The 24,105-nt window shown below is 34.8% G+C and overlaps 2 protein-coding genes across 2 annotated transcripts; both read left to right on the plus strand.

Moving 5' to 3' along the window:
* Nucleotides 1–2,194: 2,194 nt before the first annotated feature.
* LOC146170366 (cytochrome P450 2B1-like) lies at nucleotides 2,195–8,591 on the plus strand. Its single transcript, XM_083388469.1, has 8 exons — nucleotides 2,195–2,485; nucleotides 3,669–3,803; nucleotides 4,323–4,432; nucleotides 5,451–5,572; nucleotides 6,206–6,330; nucleotides 6,934–7,078; nucleotides 7,568–7,731; nucleotides 8,277–8,591. Exons 1-8 carry the CDS (start codon nucleotides 2,195–2,197, stop codon nucleotides 8,589–8,591), a joined length of 1,407 nt encoding a protein of 468 aa, XP_083244595.1.
* A 7,307-nt stretch (nucleotides 8,592–15,898) lies between these two features.
* LOC146170367 (cytochrome P450 2B1-like) lies at nucleotides 15,899–22,489 on the plus strand. The gene is made up of 9 exons (XM_083388481.1): nucleotides 15,899–16,189; nucleotides 16,693–16,838; nucleotides 17,436–17,544; nucleotides 18,034–18,143; nucleotides 19,177–19,298; nucleotides 19,879–20,003; nucleotides 20,450–20,594; nucleotides 21,216–21,379; nucleotides 22,175–22,489. Exons 1-9 carry the CDS (start codon nucleotides 15,899–15,901, stop codon nucleotides 22,487–22,489), a joined length of 1,527 nt encoding a protein of 508 aa, XP_083244607.1.
* Nucleotides 22,490–24,105: the final 1,616 nt, after the last annotated feature.

Raw genomic sequence — 24,105 nt, forward strand, 5'->3', positions numbered from 1 at the left:
ATATGAGCAAAACATTGATTAAAAGCAGATGGATTTATGTACAGTAAAATAACGGATTTAGTGAGTAAATTTATCGAAACAAAAGAATTACGTAAGACTGTACAACAGAAATAAAAATATGGCCTTTTTTAATTTAACAATATATAATCACTATATGTTCGCATTTTGATAAGATTAACAAATAATGAATTTTGTGTAGCGTTTTATATTTGGTATTATCATATATGGACTATACAAGTGCTGTAAACCTAATTCATGTAATATTTTCTAGGAGTCATCAACTAATAGCGATATAGCTAAACAATTTAATAGCTAACAATTTGGAATAATAATTAGGTCAACGATGTAAACAAAAAGTCAGTGATGTCCTCTGTGGCAGTAGCCTATCAAACCTTACATTTAAATAGCAGTGTTTTACACAAGTTATTTTAAAATACCTGAGTCCCAGTCAATGCGTTATTAAAGCAAGTCAATTCCCAGGAACACAAGTGATAAAAAAAACATCAAAATAACGGTAACATTGTGCGAATATGAGAAATAAGTCAACTAAAAAAACAAAAAATATATTTAGCAAGGTAATTGTTTAACGTGAAAAATTAAGACAAAAATCACCTAAAAAATGTTAAATAAAACCACTTATTTTAACCCAAGTTGTTTGACTCAATGACTTATGTCAGTGATTTTCAACCTTATATGGCTTGCGGCACCCTGTAGAAATAATAAACATATTGCGGCACCCCTACAAGATTTTTCCGTAGGTAAATCACTAGAATGTCACAATAAACGGAACTGGAAAAACCTACATCAACTCAGCATATTGTAGGAAGTTTTGATTGGATTTATTCTACTCCTATCTTTACAAAAGGGTTGAGCAAAAATCAGCACCCGAGATGGAGAACCAATGACTTATGTTGAAGTCATAAGTCATAGGTCACTTGCTCTAAGTGCACTTAAGTCAAGTTAGGTAAAGTCATCGTAACACCGTTAGATAGTGACAGTTCGGAACTCCATAAAAGGTGGATGGTGTTTGTTTCATTCCAATCGCGCTACTGATCAGCAACCAGCAACGTTAAGTTTGTAAAGTTGCAGACTCAGCACAATCCACACCTTGTATTAACACAAACAAGCGGTCAATCCACAAGTTCTTATAAGCCCATGAACATGAATGCCGTTAACCATTAACTCCAGCCTTGGGATATAGAAGTGCATTCCAGTTGATCCAGTCTAAGCCACATAAATTTCACTGCTTTTCACAATATGGCTGTGTACGAGCTGGCTGGAAGTTTTGACGATCAGTTATGTTCATTAAACGTATGAAATTTAGTTTTATTTTCAGCGTAAGTTGTTCGTTATAAACTGGACTGCACATTCCAAATTCCCACCCGGTCCCGAAGATAATTAACAAATGTTAAAAATTTTACTGAATTTTATGATCTAGATTTTGGGCTCGTGAAAATCGCTCCAAAGCGTATTTTTTTTTCAGCTGCATGGTGTTTGAGTTTAGCAAAGCGTTAAAAGCTCGCCACAATAGAATTTAAATGTAAATTACGCCTTGCTCAGCTCAGTGCAGCTGTAGTGTAAACGGGCCTAAAGCAATGTACTTACCAAAAGCTCAAAAATAGTTGATTTTTCTGAACCGTGTTACGCCAATAGGTATAAGATAAAAATCAATAAATTTTCTTTAAGGGTTTGAAAAGTCAAAAGCTGAAACAAGCGTTTGGCTGTTTCGCATTTAGTTGATATGCGCAGAAATACCCTTGGAAGATGGGTAGGGGAGGGTCATGGTCTCGGACTAATATTTAATATCTTTACCTTCATTTTATGAGTTACATCGTTAGTGCAGACTCGATGCAAACCACAACATGAGTTGGCAGAAACAAGCGGCGACGCTACAAGTTTATAGATTAAACGTGACGCTCGTTAAACTATGAACTGCAGCCTCCGGATATAGCCGTGGATTCCAGTATCCAGTAGTTTGTTCAGACTCAGCACTACATATCTTGTGTTAACACAACACAAACATTCGGTCAATCCACAAGTTCGTTTAAGCCTATCAACATGAATGCTGTTAACCATTAACTCCAGCCTCGGGATACAGCAGTGCATTCCAGTGGTTCCGAGTCTATAGCTAACTTTAACTTTGCTGTATTTATGTCTATAGCTAAGTTTAACTTTGCTGTATTTATCTAAGAGCATGGCTTTGTACGAGCTGGCTGAAAGTTTTGCCGATCAGTTATGCTCATTAAGCGCCTGGAATTTGCTTTTTATTTTCTGCGTGTTGTTCTTCATAAACTGGCGTCGGACTCCGCATCCCAAATTCCCACCAGGTCCTAAAGGACTTCCTCTGGTTGGAGTTGTCCCATTTCTATCGGATCAGCCTGGAATAGATTTCAAGAAGTGGAGTCTTAAGTATGGACCTGTTATGTCAGTTCGAATGGGAACAACTAGTTGTGTCATTCTCAACGACTTTGAGTGCGTAAATCAGGTGAGCTATTAATAATCAAGTATTCTTAGCACGCTTTTCCGCAGGAATAGAAAAGTGAATTATGCATGTTCTATATTATTATATGTCACAACATATCGTTTCACTAATAATTATAGGTTAGCTTCAAGATGACGTTGATTACGTAAACCCATAACGGATAGTAATATTTTTGGCCGCCTGAAACAAATCATAAGTAGAAGTTTTCAACGCAATCAGTAGCATTTTAATTTGAAAAAAAGGTAATAATTTCTTTACAGCGGTTTGGTGAATACTCGACTAATATGTCACGATATGTTTTTCCTAATGTGTTTTTTTCTAAAAATCACAGATAACTTTTGGTATTTTTATCGATAATTACAATTAATTGCTACCAAACATCAAAGGAATTTAAAACAATTTCCCGAATAATTTTCCGGTTCAAAAAGCCGATAAATTATATATTTGTGCTTTTTAATTTAAATGTTCTTGTTAACCTGTTAATATAACCCTCATTAATTAATTGCAGGCACTCGTCAAGCAGGGAAACACATTTTCTGGTCGTCCATGGGCTGAGCTGTTCTGTAGATTGACAAAACGGAAGGGACTGATTTTTAAGAACTATACGGCGAAGATTTTAAGGCGCAAAAGCATTTCGCCCTCAAGTATTTACGAGAGTAAGCTTGTTGTTATTTTTACATTTTAGTTGATAGAAAATCCATCTGTAAAATAAAATGTAATAATGTTAGTGTTGGAATGACTTAAGTGCCTGACTTAACTTAAATGCGGTTTTCAAATGATTTGCCTTGACTCGACTTAAGTCTTTGGAACAAATTACTTAACTTGGACTTAGTGTGTCCAATACTAAAATACATTGAAATATATTAATTTGTCGAAGCTGTTTTTATATTTAGGTTATGCACGACAACTTTAGGCTTTGAAGATTCCTTTAAAAGCCAAACATGTACCGTACTATAGGAGATGGATAAATTAGAAAACAAATACTTTGTTAAAATAGCCAAACAATGTGTGTAATGGCTTCGTGCTTAGTTGGTAGAAGCGGTAGTTGTGTAAGTTTCCGACCTCTAGATTATAATTTAATCACAATATTGGTTTGTCTGGGATTTGATAGAAGCATTCCACGGAATATACTTCTGTGCTGAAGTGAAATCGTTCGTTGTACGTACTTTTATAAAAATCCATATAGGCGTTAATGGCTGTAACTTTATTAAGACATGGAGTTGCAACCAAGAGAATGGAAACTCTTATTGGCCACGAAGGCGATCTGTTCGTGAAGTATTTGGCCGAAGTTCAAAACTCTGACAACCAAGTCGATTTACAGGTTTGTCTTCAACATTAAAAGTTATTTAGATTGACGATAAAAATATCCCAAATTGATAACATATAATAAACGAAATAATTTTAACCTATTTTATACTTATGGAATTTCAAACGTATTCGCTCTTACTAAAATTGTTTTTTTGTTGAATTAAATAACGTTGTTAAACACAACCATAAAAGCGAGTTTATAATTAAAGAAGCAAATTGAAGAAGGTCATACTTACAGAATCTTTAACGTCATTGCGTTTATAAAAATATGTTTTGTTAATTGAATAAAATCATAAAACCCAAATTTTACGAGAAACTTGAATTAAACGAAACACAATAGAACTATATTAATTTGCAGTATTTTTAAACATTTATGTATTTCCTAAACTTTGTTTGTTAATTTCAATAATTATGTTAACTACAAAATTTACCCAAAATTTATAATAATTAATCAACTAAACAAAAAACATACATACAGTTGGGCTTTGGTATTCCCACCACGTCTTACTAAACTTGCTTGTTTTTTATGAAGCACAAATTGTATCTGGTGACCTCCAACATCGTCGCGCAAACCGTGTTTGGAACCCGAGAAGATTACGACGACCCAGATAATAACAAGTTGCTGCATTCCATAGCTATGCTGTGAGTAAAAAACGAGAGCCAAACCTGGCTTACTGTCTGACGCCAATCGTTAGCTTCAGCCAATTCACATATACTGTGTTGCCAGCTTTAACGTCAAATTTCCTCGCTCCTAACCGAAAGCGTCGAAGCAAAAATATTCAGAAAAATATCCAAATATATATTTTGACGTTTATTAGTTAACGAAAAACGCATCTCGTGTGCGCCTACTTTAATACTGTATATGCTCATTAATGTGAGTATATAGTTTGACATTTTAACAGGGCTAGTTTACCAGTTTAATTTCTAAAACTTTGCTCACACTTATAACCATCGGCACTTGAAGCGTAAAACAACGCTTTCAGTCTCGGAAAGCTGAAATATTTTAACTTGACGCTTTCAGTTAGGCACGACGAAATTTGCCGTTTGCGTAGACTAGACGTTCTGTGTAAATTGGATGTGGCTAGTGTCTATGTAAACCTGTCTTGGCATACTTAATATAACGAGTTCATTTTTATAATTTATGAAAAACAATGTAATCTTTCTGGTATAATAAACAAAAAAGTAATACTTTGTTTGACTAGTATAAAAAACATATCATGACCAAAAATTTATGAGTAGACGAAATAGTTAAATTATTGTGAATATACCTAAACTCCAATGCCCGAGGTCTTGAGTTCAAACCTCACTGCAGCTAGTTGTTTTTTTGTTGTCTGCCTTGGTTGCATCATTGATCGACAGATTTGGTTAGTCTGCGATTACTTCGGGTATATTTATGAGACGTAAGGCGTAATTATATGTGTTTGAATTTTAAGTTCGCTAAAAAAGCATAGTTGTTAAAATTAAAAAAAAATCAATTCACCTTCAAAATAAGAGAAAGCAACACGTCATAACAATACCATAGCATAACAAACCAAGTATGTAATAATCCTTGGTAAATACTACTTCATCAGGGCTGGTCACCGGATATCCTAGCTTAGTTGGTTAACCAAGTTATTCATTTTACAGCATTTAGTTAGATTTTTTTTGAACATTGACGCAGGATTGCCGACCCAGAGATCGCAACGAGGCTGAGCGTCATGTCTATTTGCAACTTTTTATCTCATGTTCCTTACTTCGCTGCAGCTCAAAGAAAATTCGAAGGATACATGAGGAACATCCTAAGTATGAACTAGTTTTAGATACATCCACTTGTAGACAAAATGCATCACGATTTGAATGTTACGTATTATTTAATACACCTGCTTAAAGTATGTAGAGCGGACAGTAGAAACTTGGCGACATATTGAAACATCGCCGTTTTATAGAACAACCATGTAGGACTGTAGGTATACTGGACTAATAAAATTGACGCATTCCACTGTTAACTGTTGTGTAAAGTTTTTTGGGAAGAACTATTTTGTTTCATGCAATGAAAGTCCATGTTACAAAGGACAGGCGCGAATCTAGGATTTTTTAGCACACTTTGTTTAAACGTTTTTAGCCCAAAGGCGTCATGCGTCTCACCTCACCCGGAAATGACAATTTGGGCAACTTGAACATGCGCTTTGTTTCGATAAGATATTTGTAATTGATTTTGTATTGTAAAAACTCTAACATAAAACTTTAACAACATAGACGAACTGTTTGGCTTTTTTAAGTTAACTTCATTGCAACTTCATGTTTTTCCTTAATTTAGTGACACCACCTTACGACGTAACTTTGTAATCTGTGCACAAAATCGTAACGACATAAACTGTTGTTTGTTACATATATGCAACATTCATTTTTAATTCTGATATGATTTATCTATTTTAGATGAAATTAAAAGAAGGATAGCAGAACATAAAAAAATATTTGACAAAGAAAATGTAGTGGACTACATTGATACGTTTCTGTTCGAACAGAACCATGGAAATCGACCGAAAGAACAAGATTTTAATGTAAGTTAGCCAGGGGTTTTATTTGCATAGAATGACTATCAAAATAGTAGGTCAGATTGCATCGTTTTATAATAAATTCTGTAAATTATTGACAATCCATTAATTTTAAAGACATTTTTGCATATTTTATATTGCTTATAGTTATATTTTAGAGTTTAAAACACTACTTACATCGTATATACCAGGTGTTGGCATAGTATTACTCAGCCGCATCGTGAAATTCTGTATAGTTTTCTCAATTTGGAAAAAAAACACGAGGGGGACGGCTCTGGATCCCATAAAACATTTTTTTAGTATCTATAATTTTTTATATTATTCTCCACCAAGGATACTCTACCTACACGTTAAAGAGCTGCAACTGCGTAGCTAATGCCAACGTTATTTAATTTATTTATATAGTTCTATTTACCAAAAACTTTATTGAGTTTAAAACATTTTCGTTAAGCCTAAAATTTTATCATTAGTTTAAATTGCATCCGACAACAGTTGAACTATTTTAACTTGATTAGGGCAATAAACAGAAGAATTAACCCGAGGGCCGTAGAATGCGACCCCTGTCCTGTATACGTTGTAGTTGTTTAACGCGTTACATGTCTTACATAGGAAGAACAGTTGACGGTTATGTGCCGGGACTTTTTCATGGCTGGAACGGATACGACTAGTTGCCTTCTTACCTGGCTCTTTGTGATCTACACCAACCACCCGGATCACCAAAAGAAAATTGATAAAGAAATAAACGACGTTTTAGGTAGGTTAGCTTATCTGCTGTACAGGGCTGCGGAGTCGTTTACAAATAACCAGAGTTCGATTTAGGCCTAAAAAGGAAAGTCCGCCTCAGGCAAAATATGCGACTTGGTTGAGTCCTGAGTCCGGCTGCGAATCTACAGCATGTGTTTCACCATTGATTTTACTAAAATAAGGTGCATATTGAGTAATCCACTCCATAGGGTGGGACAGTCATAAAATTCACCCAGCAAATTTGGTACTGCGCATGCGCACGTCGAACTCAGGACTTCGGTAATTCTATGTAGTCTTACTCGACTCATATTGCCCAAACGTTTGTAAAAAGCGAAATGTTGATAGTTTTTAGTAAAAATTCGGAAACTATTGTGTCCATGTATCAAGCTGTTCTGGGATCGTGAAAACTTCTAGTTTTTTACAAAAAAATAACACCATTATCTTATGAGAGCTTAAAACGATTTTTGTAAGTTTGTTTAAACTTTTGTTAATGCTCCAGGTTCTTCTGGGATCGTTACAATGTCCAAACGTGCAGAAATGCCTTTCACTTGCGCCTTTATTCTGGAGGGAATGAGGTTCCGAACAATTATTCCATTGGCTGCCCAACATCTCACCATTGAAGATGTCGAACTCTACGGATATGTTATTCCAAAGAACACAGCGGTGAGTAATTGTTAAACGAACCATTTGCAAAGCTAAACACAGATGGGGTAACTATAGGACATTTGGATTTGTTAAATTAAGGTCCAGTATCTTTAAAAGGCCCATAAAAACTTTCTATTTGGTGCCTTGTAAAAAATATGTTGTTTTCGCTGTCCTCTTTATAAACTTTAACATGCTGATAGTGTGAACCCACTCAAACATAAACAGTTCATCTTCAAACTAAAAGAAGCTTTATCACTCATTCGCCTTAAAAATGACCAAACTGAAATTTGTAATATGAAAAACAATGTCAAAAAATCTTATGAAAAATAACTGGCTTTTTTAGCTTCGTCTTATAAAAGGATCAACTGCCTTTCAAGGTATTTTTAACATTTTAATCGCCCAGAATATCTTCTCTTAACTCGAATAAAGATTAAAAAATAACTCGCTTTCTATAGGTGTTAGTTGTATCTGTAAACTGTTTTAGTTTAGAATCTATATCATCACGCATTTATAGAAAAATCGAGGAGATTTTTTTAGATAAACAGTTATTTTGATTTGCTCAGGTTTACGGGAACCTTCAAGGTGTTCATTTCGACCCTCACGATTGGCCAGAACCCGAAAAGTTCGACCCTTACCGGCACATCGACGAAAACGGGAAGTTTGTAAACTCCAAGAAGATCATTCCCTTCGGAATCGGTTCAAGATTTTGCCTTGGAGAGAGCATGGCGAGGGTCGAGGTCTTTATGTTCTTTGTCAAGGTTCTGCAGAAGTTTAAAGTGCGAAGTGTTGGTAGTAACCCACCACCTCTTGATAAACCAACTGCGACGGCTGTTGTCTCTCCAAGGGAGTGCGTGGTCAAGCTGGAAGCTCGAAATTAATGTACATGTCACATATTGCCAGTGGTTTAAGGCTTTGGTTGATTGATAAGACTTTGGTTTGACTCTGCGTTTGGTACCTGTACATTTATGCGTTTGGTACCTGTACATTGTATAACTGTATCTGACAATTAGTACGGTTAGGACTTTAAATGTGGTCAAGCTAGAGTATCGAATTAATGTAAATCTCACATAATGGCAGTGATTTAAGACTTTGTTTTTTTTCTTATATCGCCTACGACTTTTGGTATTCCTAGGTGGTCACCCATCCAAGTACTAACCAACTAACCAATCCCGAGGTTGCCTAACTTCCGAGATGGGACGAGATCGGGTGCATTTAACCCAGTGCTTCTTAAAGTTTTTTTTGTTTTGTTCACCCCTAGCATATATCTCCAGATTTCATTCACCCTTGTCTCACGATATGGTAAAACTATCTCGTCTATATGTAACAGCACAAAATGATTTAGGTTGTTTTCATTAATTTCTCACGGTTCGCCCTTATTCACCCCTGCAAAAATTTTATTCACCCTGGGTGAACCATTCACTTGTTTAAGAAACACTGATTTAACCCTTTTTTTGGACTTTGTACATTGTATAACTCTGACGATCAGTTTGGTTCGTACTAAGAATTAACTAATTTCCACTTGTAAGGCCCGTTGTTTGGGAACCATGTTTTTCACAAGGTTAAGGTTAAGGTTTCCATATTACTATACCCGAAGGACCTAATACCAATAAAAAGCTTCACAAAGTTGGGTGATGTAGTTAGACAACTTGAAAAAAATACGTTATAATGAATAATCGCTCGTAAAATTAATTTTTATCCACACAATTTTGGGTGTACGTTTTAGCGATTAATGTAAATATACTTTAGTTTGATGCTTGTATTGCATTTAACCTTTCCACTTTGGAAGATATTTTCGATTCGAATTTTAATTTACTTACTTGTAACTATAATTATGATAATTATAATCGTCCTTGAGTACAAATGTACTTAACTTGTCGAGTGGATATTCCCTACGTTTTGAAATTCTAATTTTCAAAAAAAGAATATTGAGAAAGGTGATTAGCAGTCTTATACTTTTCTTAGTAGTTTAGTTTCTTTTAATGTTCTAAGGTGATTTTATTTTTTTTTTGAGCAATTCACGGGGACAAAGGATGAGAACAAATTCCTCAGTTAGTGAGTATGTAGTGTTTAACTAATATTATTCTCTAAAATTATCGAATTCTTGATGACATATACGATAGTCTAGAATTCATGTACACCATACTTTAGAGTTTAGAGTTTTCCAACGCAATGTTTTCTAATTGTAAAACACTTTAAAAATATTTAGTAGTAGTTTTTAAAATAAAACATTTAACTAGAATTGAGAAAATGTGATACTTGCACTTTAAATGCAGATCTACATAAGTTTAATAAAACCGAATTTTTTTAAAATCAATTCATATTGGAACGACTCATTCTGGGAGCTAAATATAGATCAGGGAGTCAAACTTATTTAGAAGTTGTATTAGAGTGCAGATATTTTAAATCTTAACCTGGAATTGCTTAGCTGTAAGGGTTTTAAGGTTTCTGTTTTTGGTTTGTCTGATGTCTATATTATATCCATGAGGAACCCTCAAAAGAACCGCTTTAAGCTTTTATCTTTACTCCAAATACAAAATTTGGAACTTATACTTTCTTGCAAATAATGACGCCCGATATACTTAGTGTTTTATTCCGATGCCGATATTTTAAGCTAATATAATCGCGAAGCAAACCGGTACCAAATGACGTCATTACTATGGCCAAAAAGCAAAATAGATAAAATCGATAGGTATAGGCTTTATTGCTTCGATGGACCCGAAAGAAAAAGGACAAGCAGTTCACGTGCAAGTGCAAAAGCCAATTTCGGCCAAATAGCCTGAAAATCATTAACATCGTACTTTGCAATTTGATTAATTTTTCTTATTTGAACACGGTAAAAGCATCATTTGATATCACATCTGATAGTTTTTGCTCACAATATAAATGTTTTGCTCAAAATATCAGTTATATGAATAAAATATCAAATTTCTGACATCCCTAAGGCTAATTACAACGTATAATTAATTTATCATATTTGTCCATCTGTGATTGTCTATATATATTGTGTGTTATATAGGTGCTTTCTGCACTTGCACGTGAACTGCTTGTCCGGTTGCTTCGGGTCCATCAAAGCAATATCCGCGATAGGCTTACACAATTTTTTACCTTCATTGCAAATATAAATCTTTGTGACACATTTTCGTTTCTTAAAATGCCAGAAAAAAATATATATACCTTTTAAGGTAAAAACGATGAGTTAGACCACTAGCCTTTGCTGAAATAAAGAAATTAAACTTGTCTAATCGGCACCGATAGCAGCAGGGTATCGGACGAGTACCGATATAACCTGTTTGTATGGTGTATTTACTAAATAGCATTATAGTTATCTGTTCACTCACATAAAGTCATAATAGCTTACTTACATAAAATATCAATTTCTACTCCAGTCTTGTATTTTCCAAACACATCAGTAGTGTGGCAAGTATATTTTCCACCGTCATATTTCGTTACTTTTTCCATGAATAAAGTTGACCTATTTAGCATGACGTCATTTCGATGACGTGGAATGGTCCAAGTAAATGTTGCGTTCAGTTCCTGTTGGTACTTGGTGTTGCAATAAAGACTCACACTTTCACCCTCTTTAAATGCATTTCTGTTGGTTGATGAGGATATTTTTGTCGTTCCTATATAATATATATATGTACATACTATAATAAGTTGTTTAGTAATGCCTATCTGTCGCCCAAGTGTAACTCTCTGGCGAAATTCTAAAAAATCTGAAAATCAAATAAAAAACAGAAGCTTTACACTACTAATGCAAACTATTACTTTAAACTTTAAACGAACATCTTACTTGTGTTTCCGGGTTGTAATTGCCTCAAAGTCAACAGGATCATAATACGATTTAGTGTTCCTAAATCCATTTATTATTACCTACGTCTGCACATAAAACTTTAACTTGTAGGTTATTTTTTAGGTTTTTGCTTTGGTGACCGCTAAACAAAATTAAGGGTCCTCAAAATGAAATTTTGGCCGTACATCTTTGGTCTAAGTACTATCCTAAATCTAATATGTGTTAGCAGAAATTATATAGGCTATATCTTTAGAGATGGTTTTGTGCAATTTGTGATAAACGTAAATACAAACTTCTTTTTAGTAGACTATATAAACAGACACACAACCTTACCAAATAAAACCTTACAAACTAGCTTTTCTAAAATTCTACATTTAAATAAATTCTATAAAAACACTGTTAGGTTTTTAAGATCTAAATTGCAACTATATATCGTTACTGGTTGTGATTTGTTTAGCGAATATTGAATATAATACATAATACGTTATACAGTATATCAGAAACAGCTTTCTAAAAATTATTTTACAACATCTTTATAAATCGGCCCCAATTTTTTTGTTTAAGCAAGTATACGACCGAAAAAACAGTATTTTAGAACTTAAGTTTAGGGTTTTAAACACGACATATTACGAACAGGATTGGTTATCGGACTAAACAAGCTTTCTCGGTTATATTTTTAATATTTTTGTAAATTCACATAAGATCGTAACAGCAAGGTTGACATTTCTTCTGAGGGAAACCTTTTTCTTTCGCTTTCTTCATTTATTTTTCCCTTGCTTCAATATTGGTTTATGGGAAGGTCGTTGTACATCGCCAGTTCACTTACTAAATAAAAAAGAAGTGCTTGTTTGTTATCGTTTTGCGCGGAGATAAGGATCTAACATGGATTAAACGTGAACTCTGTTTAATGTAGGTTTTATTTGCCCATCCCGGATTTAAACAACTTGTTCAGATTATTATTTAACCATATATTGATTTGCGTTTCAAAATCTAACTGGTCCCGAGGCTGGAGCGTTTTAAAACTGATGGGACCCTGGATAGACTACAATTGATTTTCCAACATTTACACACTAGAACAGCGGTTCTTAACCGGGGGGCCCCTAGGGGGGTGACGAGCAATTCTTAGGGGGTCGCGAGCTCTTTGCAGTGATTTTTGGGTTGGGCAACACTTCTACCGGCTGTATAAACTCTGTTTTTTGGCCACTTGCTGAAACAGCCAAAAATTTTCGTGCTCCGTGCCAATCTTCTGTTTTATTCTTTTCACGCCTTATTAGCACAAATTCTCTTTGAGTGCCATTGAATGTTTTCATATTACGAAAGGTAAAACGGCCCTATTTAATTACAATTTTGCTGACATATAATTATATAAACGATAAAAGTTATCCTTCGTTCGAACTATTTTTAGCCATATTTATATATGATAACAGGCTAGCAACAGGGGGACTCGAAGTGTTTCGCGCGAATCTACACTGTTTTGGCAATAATACCGTTGTATTGTGTGCCGTCACATCTTTTGAAACACGATAAATCAATGTTTGCAATGTTTAATTTTTGCGCTTGCTATTTTTACGTGGTTTCTTTGCAGCCTTACAACTGTGGAGTCAATGCCCTCACAACAAGCGTATAAAAATCAGCTCGGTAAAAAACAATGTGTCGAGCACGAGCAATTTGTTGTGTGCCCAATGCTAAAAGGTCTTCTAAATTACAGCTTAGCCAATTCAACCAAATAAAACTCAATACTTTTCGCGCTTCGTGCGATCAACATTACACTACTATCTTCATGTTGTTTCGGTGATATTTCATTGAAAAATACCGAATTGCTTCATTAGGGGTGCGCGAGGCACACGAAAATCACCAAATGAGAAAATCACCCAATTTTGGCAGTTGATCGCCCCCAAGATATGTTTAAGTCATTTCAAAAACATGTTTAAGTCATTTGGTGCTTTCCCACTAAAAAAAAATGTGAGCAAAACATTCATTAAAAGCAGATGGATTTATGTACAGTAAAATAACGGATTTGGGGAGTAAATTTATCGAAACAAAAGTATTACGTAAGACTGTACAACAGAAATAAAAATATGGCCTTTTTTAATTTAACAATATATAATCACTATTTTTGCATTTTGATAAAATTACCAAATATTTGAATTTTGTGTAGCGTTTTGTATTTGGTATTATCATATATGGACTATACATGTGCTATATATAAACCTAATTCATGTAATATTTTCCAGGATTCATCAAATAATAGCTAACAATTTGGAATAGTAATTAGGTTAACGATGTAAACAAAAAGTCAGTGATGTCCTCTGTGGCAGTAGCCTACCAAAACCTTACATTTAAATAGCAGTGTTTTACACGAGTCAATTTAAAATGCCTGAGTCCCAGTCAATGCGTTATTAAAGCAAGTCAACTCCGAGAAACACCAGTGATAAATAAAACGTCAATAACGGTAACACTGCAAATATGAGCAATAACTAAACTAAAAAAACAAAAAAATAAATAGCAAGGTAATTGTTTAACGTAAAAAATTAGGACAAAAATCACCTAAAAAATGTTAAATAAAACCAATTATTTTAACCCAAGTCATTTGACTCAATGACTTTTGTCAGTGGTTCTCAACCTTTTATGGCTTGCGGTACCCTTCATAAATAATAAATAGATTGCGGCACCCCTACAAGATTTTTCCATGGTGGTAAATCACTATAATTTCACAATTAACGGAACTGGAAAAACACATATCAACTCAGCATTTTGTAGGAAGTTTTAATTGAATTTATTCCACTCTTATCTTTACAAAAGGGTTGAGAAAAAAATCAGCACCCGAGGTGGAGAACCAATGACTTATGTTGAAGTCATAAGTCATAGGTCACTTGCTCTAAGTGCACTTAAGTCAAGTTAGGTAAAGTCATCGTAACACCGTTAGATAGTGACAGTTCGGAACTCCATAAAAGGTGGATGGTGTTCGTTTCATTCCAATCGCGCTACTGATCAGCAACCAGCAACGTTAAGTTTGTAAAGTTGCAGACTCAGCACAATCCACACCTTGTATTAACACAAACAAGCGGTCAATCCACAAGTTCTTATAAGCCCATGAACATGAATGCTGTTAACCATTAACTCCAGCCTTGGGATATAGAAGTGTATTCCAGTTGCTCCAGTCTAAGCCACATAAATTTCGCTGCATTTCACAATATGGCTTTGTACGAGCTGGCTGGAAGTTTTGACGATCAGTTATGTCCATTAAGCGTATGAAATTTAGTTTTATTTTCAGCGTAAGTTGTTCTTTATAAACTGGACTGCTCATTCCAAATTTTCACCAGGTCCCAAAGATAATTAACAAATGTTAAAAATTTTACTGAATTTCATGATATAGAGTTGGGCTCTGGCTCTGGCTCTGATAAACAGCGCCCATCAATACTTTTTATGGTTTTATAAAGACCGCACATTTTCTGTTGGAATTTAAAGGCCCATTTACAATACAGCTGCACTGAGCGGAGCTGAGCTGCACTAAGCGTGAAATTTACAGCTGAAGTGAGCTGCGCTTGGCGTAAAAAACGCCCCAAAACCTAACGTGTTTTTATAGCTCCACTGGGCTTAAGTTTAGCAAAGCGTGAAAATCGCTCCAAAGCGTAACGTTTTTCTATAGCTGCACTGGGCTTGAGTTTAGCAAAGCGTGAAAATCGCTCCAAAGCGTATTTTTTTTCAGCTGCATGGTGTTTGAGTTTAGTAAAGCGTTAAAAGCTCGCCACAATAGAATTTAAATGTAAATTACGCTTTGCTCAGCTCAGTGCAGCTGTAGTGTAAACGGGCCTTAAGCAATGTACTTACCAAAAGCTCAAAAATAATTGATTTTTCTGAACCGTGTTACACCAATAGGTATAAGATAAAAATCAATAAATTTTCTTTAAGGGTTTGAAAAGTCAAAAGCTGAAACAAGCGTTTGGCTGTTTCGCATTTAGTTGATTTGCGCAGAAATACCCTTGGAGGATGGGTAGGGGCGGGTGGTCATGGTCTCGGGCTAATATTTAATATCTTTATCTTCATTTTATGAGTTACATCGTTAGTGCAGACTCGATGCAAACCACAACATGAGTTGGCAGAAACAAGCGGCGACGCTACAAGTTTATAGATTAAACGTGACGCTCGTTAAACTATGAACTGCAGCCTCCGGATATAGCCGTGGATTCCAGTATCCAGTAGTTTGTGCAGACTCAGCGCACTACATATCTTGTGTTAACACAACACAAACATTCGGTCAATCCACAAGTTCGTTTAAGCCTATCAACATGAATGCTGTTAACCATTAACTCCAGCCTCGGGATACAGCAGTGCATTCCAGTGGTTCCGAGTCTATAGCTAACTTTAACTTTGCTGTATTTATTTAAGAGCATGGCTTTGTACGAGCTGGCTGAAAGTTTTGCTGATCAGTTATACTCATTAAGCGCCTGGAATTTGCTTTTTATTTTTTGCGTGTTGTTCTTCATAAACTGGCGCCGGACTCCGCATCCAAAATTCCCACCAGGTCCTAAAGGACTTCCTCTGGTTGGAGTTGTCCCTTTTCTGTCAGATCAGCCTGGAATAGATTTCAAGAGGTGGAGTCTTAAGTATGGACCTGTTATGTCAGTTCGAATGGGAACAACTAGTTGTGTGATTCTCAACGACTTTGAGTGCGTAAATCAGGTGAGCTATTATCAAACAAGTATTCTAAGTAGAAAACGCTTTTCGGTAGGAATAGAAAAGTGAATTATGCATGTTCTATATTTTTATATGTCACAACATCTCGTTTCACTAATAATTATAGGTTAGCTTCAAGATGACGTTGATTACGCAAACCCATAACGGATAGTGATATTTTTGGCCGCCTGAAACAAATCATAATTAGAAGTTTTCAACGCAATCAGTAGCATTTTAATTTTAAAAAAGGTAATCATTTCTTCATAACAGTTTAGTGAATACTCGACTAAAATGTCACGATATATTTTTCCTAATGTGTTTTTTCTAAAATCACAGATAACTTTTGGTATTTTGTATCGATTCAATCAATTGCTACCAAACATCAAATGAATTTAAAAGAATTTCCCGAATAATTTCCGGTTTGAAAAGCCCATAAGTTTTATAATTGTGCATTTTAGTTTAAATGTTCTTGTTAACCTGTTTGCATAACCCTCATTAATTGACTTAAGGCTCTCGTCAAGCAGGGAAACACATTCTCTGGTCGTCCATGGGCTGAGCTGTTCTGTAGATTGACAAAACGGAAGGGACTGATTTTTAAGAACTACGGCGAAGATTTTAAGGCGCAAAAACATTTTGCACTCAAGTATTTACGAGAGTAAGCTTGTTGTCATCTTTACATTTTAGTTAGTTGATAGAAAATCCGTCTATAAAGTAAAGCGTAATAATGGCAGTGTTTTAATGACTTAAGTGCCTGACTTGACTTAAATACGGTTTTGAAATGACTTGCCTTGACTTGACTTCAGTCTTTTGGACAAATGACTTGACTTGGACTTAGGTCATTATCTCAATTACCTTTGGTTAAACGAATCGATGTGAAGCCTAATAAAGCACGTTGAGATATATTAATTTGTCGAAGCTGTGTGATATATTTAGGTTATGTACGACAACTTTAGGCTTTAAAGATTCCTTTAAAAGCCAAACATGTACCGTATTATAGGAGATGGATAAATTAGGAAACAAATACTTAGTTAAAATAGCCAAACAATGTGTGTAATGGCTTCGTGCTTAGTTTGTAGAAGCGGTAGTTGTGTAAGTTTCCGACCTCTAGATTATAATTTAATCACAATATTGGTTTGTCTGGGTTTTGATAGATACATTCCACGGAATATACTTCTGTGCTGAAGTGAAATCGTTCGTTGTACGTACTTTTATAAAAATCCATATAGGCGTTAATGGCTGTAACTTTATTAAGACATGGAGTTGCAACCAAGAGAATGGAAACTCTTATCGGCAACGAAGGCGATCTGTTCGTGAAGTATTTGGCCGAAGTTCAAAGCTCTGACAACCAAGTCGATTTACAGGTTTTTCTCCAACATTAAAAGTTATTTGGATTGACGACAAAAATATCCCAAATTAATAACATAAAATAAACGAAATAAATTCAACTTCGCACTTACTAAATTTGTGTTTTTTTTTTTTTTTAAGGTTGTTTAACACAGACATCAAAGCGAACTTATAATTAAAGAAACAAAGTAAAGAAGGGTATACTTACAGGATCTTAAATGTCGTTGCGTTTATAAAAATATGTTTTGTTAATTGAATAAAATCATTAAACCCAAAATTTATGGCAAACTTATAATTAAACGAAACACAATAGAACAATATTAATTTACAGTAGTTTTAAACATTTGTCTATTTCCTAAATTTTGTTTGTTAATTTCAGTAATTATGTTAACTACAAAATTTAACCAAAATTTATAATAATTAATCAACTAAACAAATACAAACATACAGTTGGGCTTTGATATTCCCACTGTACGTCTTACTAAACTTGCTTGTTTTTTATGAAGCACAAATTGTATCTGGTGACCTCCAACATCGTCACGCAAACCGTGTTTGGAACCCGAGCAGATTACGACGACCCAGAATATAACAAGCTGCTGCATTCCATAGCTATGCTGTGAGTAAAAACGAGAGTCAACCCTCGAGTTACTGTCTGACGCCAAGCGATTAGCTTCAGCCAATTCACATATACTGGGTTGCCAGCGTTAACGGCAAATTTCCTCGATCCTAACCGAAAGCGTCAAACAAGAAATATTCAGAAAAACGTCCAAATATATTTTGACGTTCATTGGTTAAAGCAAAACGCGTCTCTTGTGCGCCTATTTTAACACTGTATTTGCTCAATTGCTCATTAATGTGAGTGTATAGTTTGACATTTTAACAGGGCTAGTCTACCAGTTCAATTTCTAAAACTTTGCTCACACTTATAACCATCGGCACTTGAAGCGTAAAAAAACGCTTTCAGTCTCGGAAAGCTGAAATATTTTAACTTGACGCTTTCAGTTAGGCACGACGAAATTGGCCGTTTGCGTAGACAATACGTTCTGTGTAAATTAGTTGTGGCTAGCGTCTATGTAAACCAGTCTTTGCATACTTAATATAACGAGTTTATGTTTATAATTTTATATGAAAAACAATGTAATCTTTCTGGTATAATAAACAAAAAAGTAATACTTTGTTTGACTAGTATAAAAAACATATCATGACCAAAAATTTATGAGTGGACGAAATAGATCAATTATTGTGAATATACCTAAACTCCAATGCCCGAGGTCTTGAGTTCAAACCTCGCTGCAGCTAGTTGTTTTTTTCTTGTCTGCCTTGGTTGCATCATTGATCGACAGATTTGGTTAGTCTGCGATTACTTCGGGTATATTTATGAGATGTAAGGCGTAGTTATATGTGTTTGAATTTTAAGTTCGCTAAAAAAGCATAGTTGTTAAAATTTAAAAAAGATCAATTCACCGTCAAAATAAGAGAAAGCAACACGTCATAACAATAGTATGCCATAACATAACAAACCAAGTATGTAATAATCCTTGGTAAATACTACTTCATCAGGGCTGGTCACCGGATATCCTAGCTTAGTTGGTTAACCAAGTTATTCATTTTACAGCATTTAGTTAGATTTTTTTTGGACATTGACGCAGGTTCGCCGACCCAGAGAACGCAGCGAGGTTGAGCGTCATGTTTATTTGCAACTTTTTATCTTATGTTCCTTACTTCACTGCAGCTCAAAGGAAATTCGAAGGACACATGGGGAACATCCTAAGTATGAACTAGTTTTAGATACATCCACTTGTAGACAGAATGCATCACGATTTGAATGTTACGTATTATTTAATACACTTGCTTAAAGTATACACAGCGGACAGTGAAATCTGTTTATATATGTAAATATATATATTTAAATATACATATGCAATCCAACTAAACATAAAAACAGTAGAAACTTGGCGACATATTGAAACATCGCCGTTTTATAGAACAACCATGTAGGACTGTAGGTATACTGGACTAATAAAATTGACGCATTCCACTGTTAACTGTTGTGTAAAGTTTTTTGCGAAGAACTATTTTGTTTCATGCAATGAACGTCCATGTTACAAAGGACAGGCGAGAATCTAGGATTTTTTAGCACACTTTGTTTAAACGTTTTTAGCCCAAAGGCGTCATGTGTCTCACCGCACCCGAAAATGACAATTTGGGCAACTTGAACAATATGCGCTTTGTTTCGATAATATATTTGTAATTGATTTTGTATTCCAAAAACTCTAACATAAACCTTTAACAACGTTTGTTACATATATGCAACATTCATTTTTAATTCTGATATGATTTATCTATTTTAGATGAAATTAAAAGAAGGATAGCAGAACATAAAAAAATATTTGACAAAGAAAATGTAGAGGACTACATTGATACGTTTCTGTTCGAACAGAACCATGGAAATCGACCGAAAGAACAAGATTTTAATGTAAGCTAGCCAGGGTTTTTATTTATATAGAATGACTATCAAAATATTAGGTCAGATTGTATCGTTTTATAATAAATTCTGTAAATTATTGACATTCCATTTATTTTACTCTGGAGTCCATAAAACATTTTTTTTAGTATCTATAATTTTTTATATTATTCTCCACCAAGGATACTCTACCTACACGTTAAAGAGCTGCAACTGCATAGCTAATGCCAATTTTATTAAAATGATTTATATAGTTTTATTTACCAAAAACTTTATTGAGTTTAAAACATTTTTGTTAAGCCTAAAATTTTATCATTAGTTTAAATTGCATCCGACAACAGTTGAACTATTTTAACTTGATTAGGGCAATAAACAGCAGAATTAACCCGAGGGCCGTAGAATGCGACCCCTGTCCTGTGTACGTTGTAGTTGTTTATCGCGTTACATGTCTTACATAGGAAGAACAGTTGACGGTTATGTGCCGGGACTTTTTCATGGCTGGAACGGATACGACTAGTAGCCTCCTATCTTGGCTCTTTGTGATCTACACCAACCACCCGGATCACCAAAAGAAAATTGATAAAGAAATAAACGACGTTTTAGGTAGGTTAGCTCATCTGCTGTACAGGGCTGCGGAGTCGTTTACAAATAACCAGAGTTCGATTTAGGCCTAGAAATGAAAGTCTGCCTCAGGCAAAATATGCGACTTGGTTGAGTCCTGAGTCCGGCTGCGAATCTCCAGCGTGTGTTTCACCATTTACTTTACTAAAATAATAAGGTGCATATTCAGTAATCCACTCCATAGGGTGGGACACTCATATAATTCACCCAGCCGCAATACGAGGTTGGAAAATATTCCACTTTTTTTCCATCTTTCCAACTTACAGTTTGCGACCCTGTTTTGAAATTTGGTACTGCGCATGCGCACGTCGAACTCCGGACTTCGGTAATTCTATGTAGTCTCACTCGACTCATATTGCCCAAACGTTTGTAAAAAGCGAAATGTTGATATTTTTAAATCAAAGAAATACATCTTACGTGTTATCAGGTCAAGTCGCTTTAGGCCAGAAATTTTAGTAAAAATTCGGAGACTATTGTGTCCATGTATCAAGCTGTTCTGGGATCGTGAAAACTTCTAGTTTTTTACAAGAAAATAACACCATTATCTTACGAGAGCTTAAAACGATTTTTGTAAGTTTGTTTAAACTTTTGTTAATGCTCCAGGTTCTTCTGGGATCGTTACAATGTCAAAACGTGCAGAAATGCCTTTCGCTTGCGCCTTTATCCTGGAGGGAATGAGGTTCCGAACAATTCTTCCATTGGCCGCGCAACATCTCACCATTGAAGATGTCGAACTCTACGGATATGTTATTCCAAAGAACACAGCGGTGAGTGATTGTTAAACGAAACATATGCAAAGTAAAAATCAGAATTAACGCTGAATAAACCGTAAAGCAACAAAGGTACTTATTGCTTAAGGCACCAAGGCTAAGGGGGAGCAAATAGTGCATCAGTGTTTAATAAAAAAGAAGTTGGTTGGACGACTAAGACCTCAATAGTGGCCAGGATGAAATAAATTTTGCTTATTTTTCTTTCTCAAGTATCATCGTAATATGTATATATATGTTCGATGGATAATATCGTATTTTTGTGTCTATAGTAACTTTAAAACACTTGTCTTTGTGTTCGTGAAATTAAAGAGTCATACATAACCTTAAAAGGCCCATAAAACTTCTTATTCGGTGCATTGTAAAAAAACAGAAACTGTCATTTTTGCTGTGCTCTTTGTAAAATTTAATGTCATCTTATTTCTTTCGGATAAAGTTAATAAAATTAAATTACAGTCAGTTTTCCGGTATGAAATAACATAATTGATCAATTTAATACAAAGAGCAACGTTAAAAACCAAATAGAAATTAACTAAAATATTTTTTTTAAAGGTATCAGTTCAACTCTCTTTAAGTTGTTTTACCATTCTTGTCTAAAGGATGATATTTTGATGTACGTTTAGATGCACCAAGGTCATATTTCTTAACTCAAGAAACGATTTAATACATCTCAACGAATAACTTAATACGTTTTTAGTTCTATCGGTAAATTGTTTAATTTTTATTCTCTTTAGGCACTTACGATAAAACAGATGGATAGAAGTATTTTAAAAACAGTAATTTCTATGCGTTCAGGTTTACGGGAACCTTCAAGGCGTTCATTTCGACCCTAACGATTGGCCGGAACCCGAAAAGTTCGACCCTTACCGGCACATCGACGAAAACGGGAAGTTTGTGAACTCCAAGAAGATTATTCCCTTCGGAATCGGGTCAAGATTTTGCCTTGGGGAGAGCATGGCGAGGGTCGAGGTCTTCATGTTCTTTGTCAAGGTTCTGCAGAAGTTTAAAGTGCGAAGTATTGGTAGTAACCCACCACCTCTTGATAAACCGACTGTGTCCGTTGTTGTCTCTCCAAGGGAGTGCGTGGTCAAGCTGGAAGCTCGAAATTAATGTACATGTCACATATTGACAGTGGTTTAAGGCTTTGGTTGATTGAAAAGACTTGGATTTGTCTCTGCGTTTGGTACCTGTACATTTTATAAATATATAGTCTGACAATAAGTAGCCTACTGTAAGAACTTTAAATGTGGTCAAGCTAGGGCCTCGAAATTTGTGTAAATGCCCACATAATGGCAGTGATTTAAGACTTTGTGTTTTCTTATTTTGCCTACGATAATCGGTATTCCTAGGCGTTCATCCATCCAAGTACTAACCAATCCCGAGGTTGCTTAACTTCGGAAATGGGACTAGATCGGGTGCATTTAACCTTTGTATTTTAGGACTTTGCTTCTTAGGACTTTGTACATTTTGTAACTAGAGTCTGACGATAAGTTTGGTTCGTACTAAGAATTTAACTAATTTCAAAGTTGGGTGATGTAGTTACACAACTTAAAAAAATCCGTTATAATGAATAATCGCTCGTAAAGTTGATTTTTATCCACACAAATTTGGGTATACGTTTTAGCGATTAATGTATATATAGTTTAGTTTGATGCTTGTATTGCATTTAACCTTTCCACTTGTGACGATATTTTCGATTCGAATTTTAATTTACTTACTTGTAACTATAATTATGATAATTATAATCCTTGGGTACAAATGTTCTTTAATTTGTCGACGGTATTTCCTACAAGTGTTTACTTAATTTGGGAGATTCCAAAATAATTCTACGTTTTAAAATTTTATTTTCAAAAAAATAATATTGAGATAGGTGATTAGCAGTAATGTGGGTGCTAATATATAGATAAAGTCTTATACTTTTTTTTAGTGGTTTAGTTTCTTTTAATGGTCTAAGGCGATTTTATTTTTTTTGAGCAGTTCACGGGAACAAAGAATGAAAACAAACTCCTCAGTTAGTGAGTATGTAGTGTTTAACTAATATTATTCTCCAAAGTTATCGAATTCCTGATAACATACACGATAGTCTAGAATTAATATACACCATACTTTAAAGTTTCCCAGCGCAATGTTTTCTGATTGTAAAACATTTCAAAAAATACTTAGTAGTACTTTTTAAAATAAAACATTCATCTAGAATTGAAAAATGTCATACTTGCATATTAAATGCAGATCTACATAAGTTTAATAAAACCGAAATTTTTTAAAAACATTTCATATTGGAACGACTCATTCTGGAGCTAAATATAGATCAGGGAGTCAAACTTACTTAAAAGTTGTAGAGAGCAGATATTTTAAATCTTAACCTGGAATTGCTTAGCTGTAAGGGTTTTAAGGTTTCTTTTTCTGTTTTTGGTTTGTCTAATGTCTATATTATATCCATGATGCACCCTAAAAAGAACCGCTTTAAGCTTTTATCTTCACTGCAAATACAAGATTCTTAAAATCAACGTCGTTTATGCAGGAGTAACGTGAAAGACGTGGTAAAACCGAGCTTCGTTAAACCACAGGGCCCCATGGATATTTTTTATGGTTTATTGGTAAGTTTCGCAAAATAGATATCGACAGCTGCAAACGAACTCGAATAGACAGCTTAAAAATAATTAAATTTGCAAGAATTAATAAAGTTTTAGAAAATCTATAAGCTAAAAGCGCGGTTCAACTGAAAA

The sequence above is a fragment of the Ascidiella aspersa genome, chromosome 1 (assembly GCF_963924565.1).
Source record: "Ascidiella aspersa chromosome 1, kaAscAspe10.2, whole genome shotgun sequence".
NCBI classification, from domain to species: Eukaryota; Metazoa; Chordata; class Ascidiacea; order Phlebobranchia; family Ascidiidae; genus Ascidiella; species Ascidiella aspersa.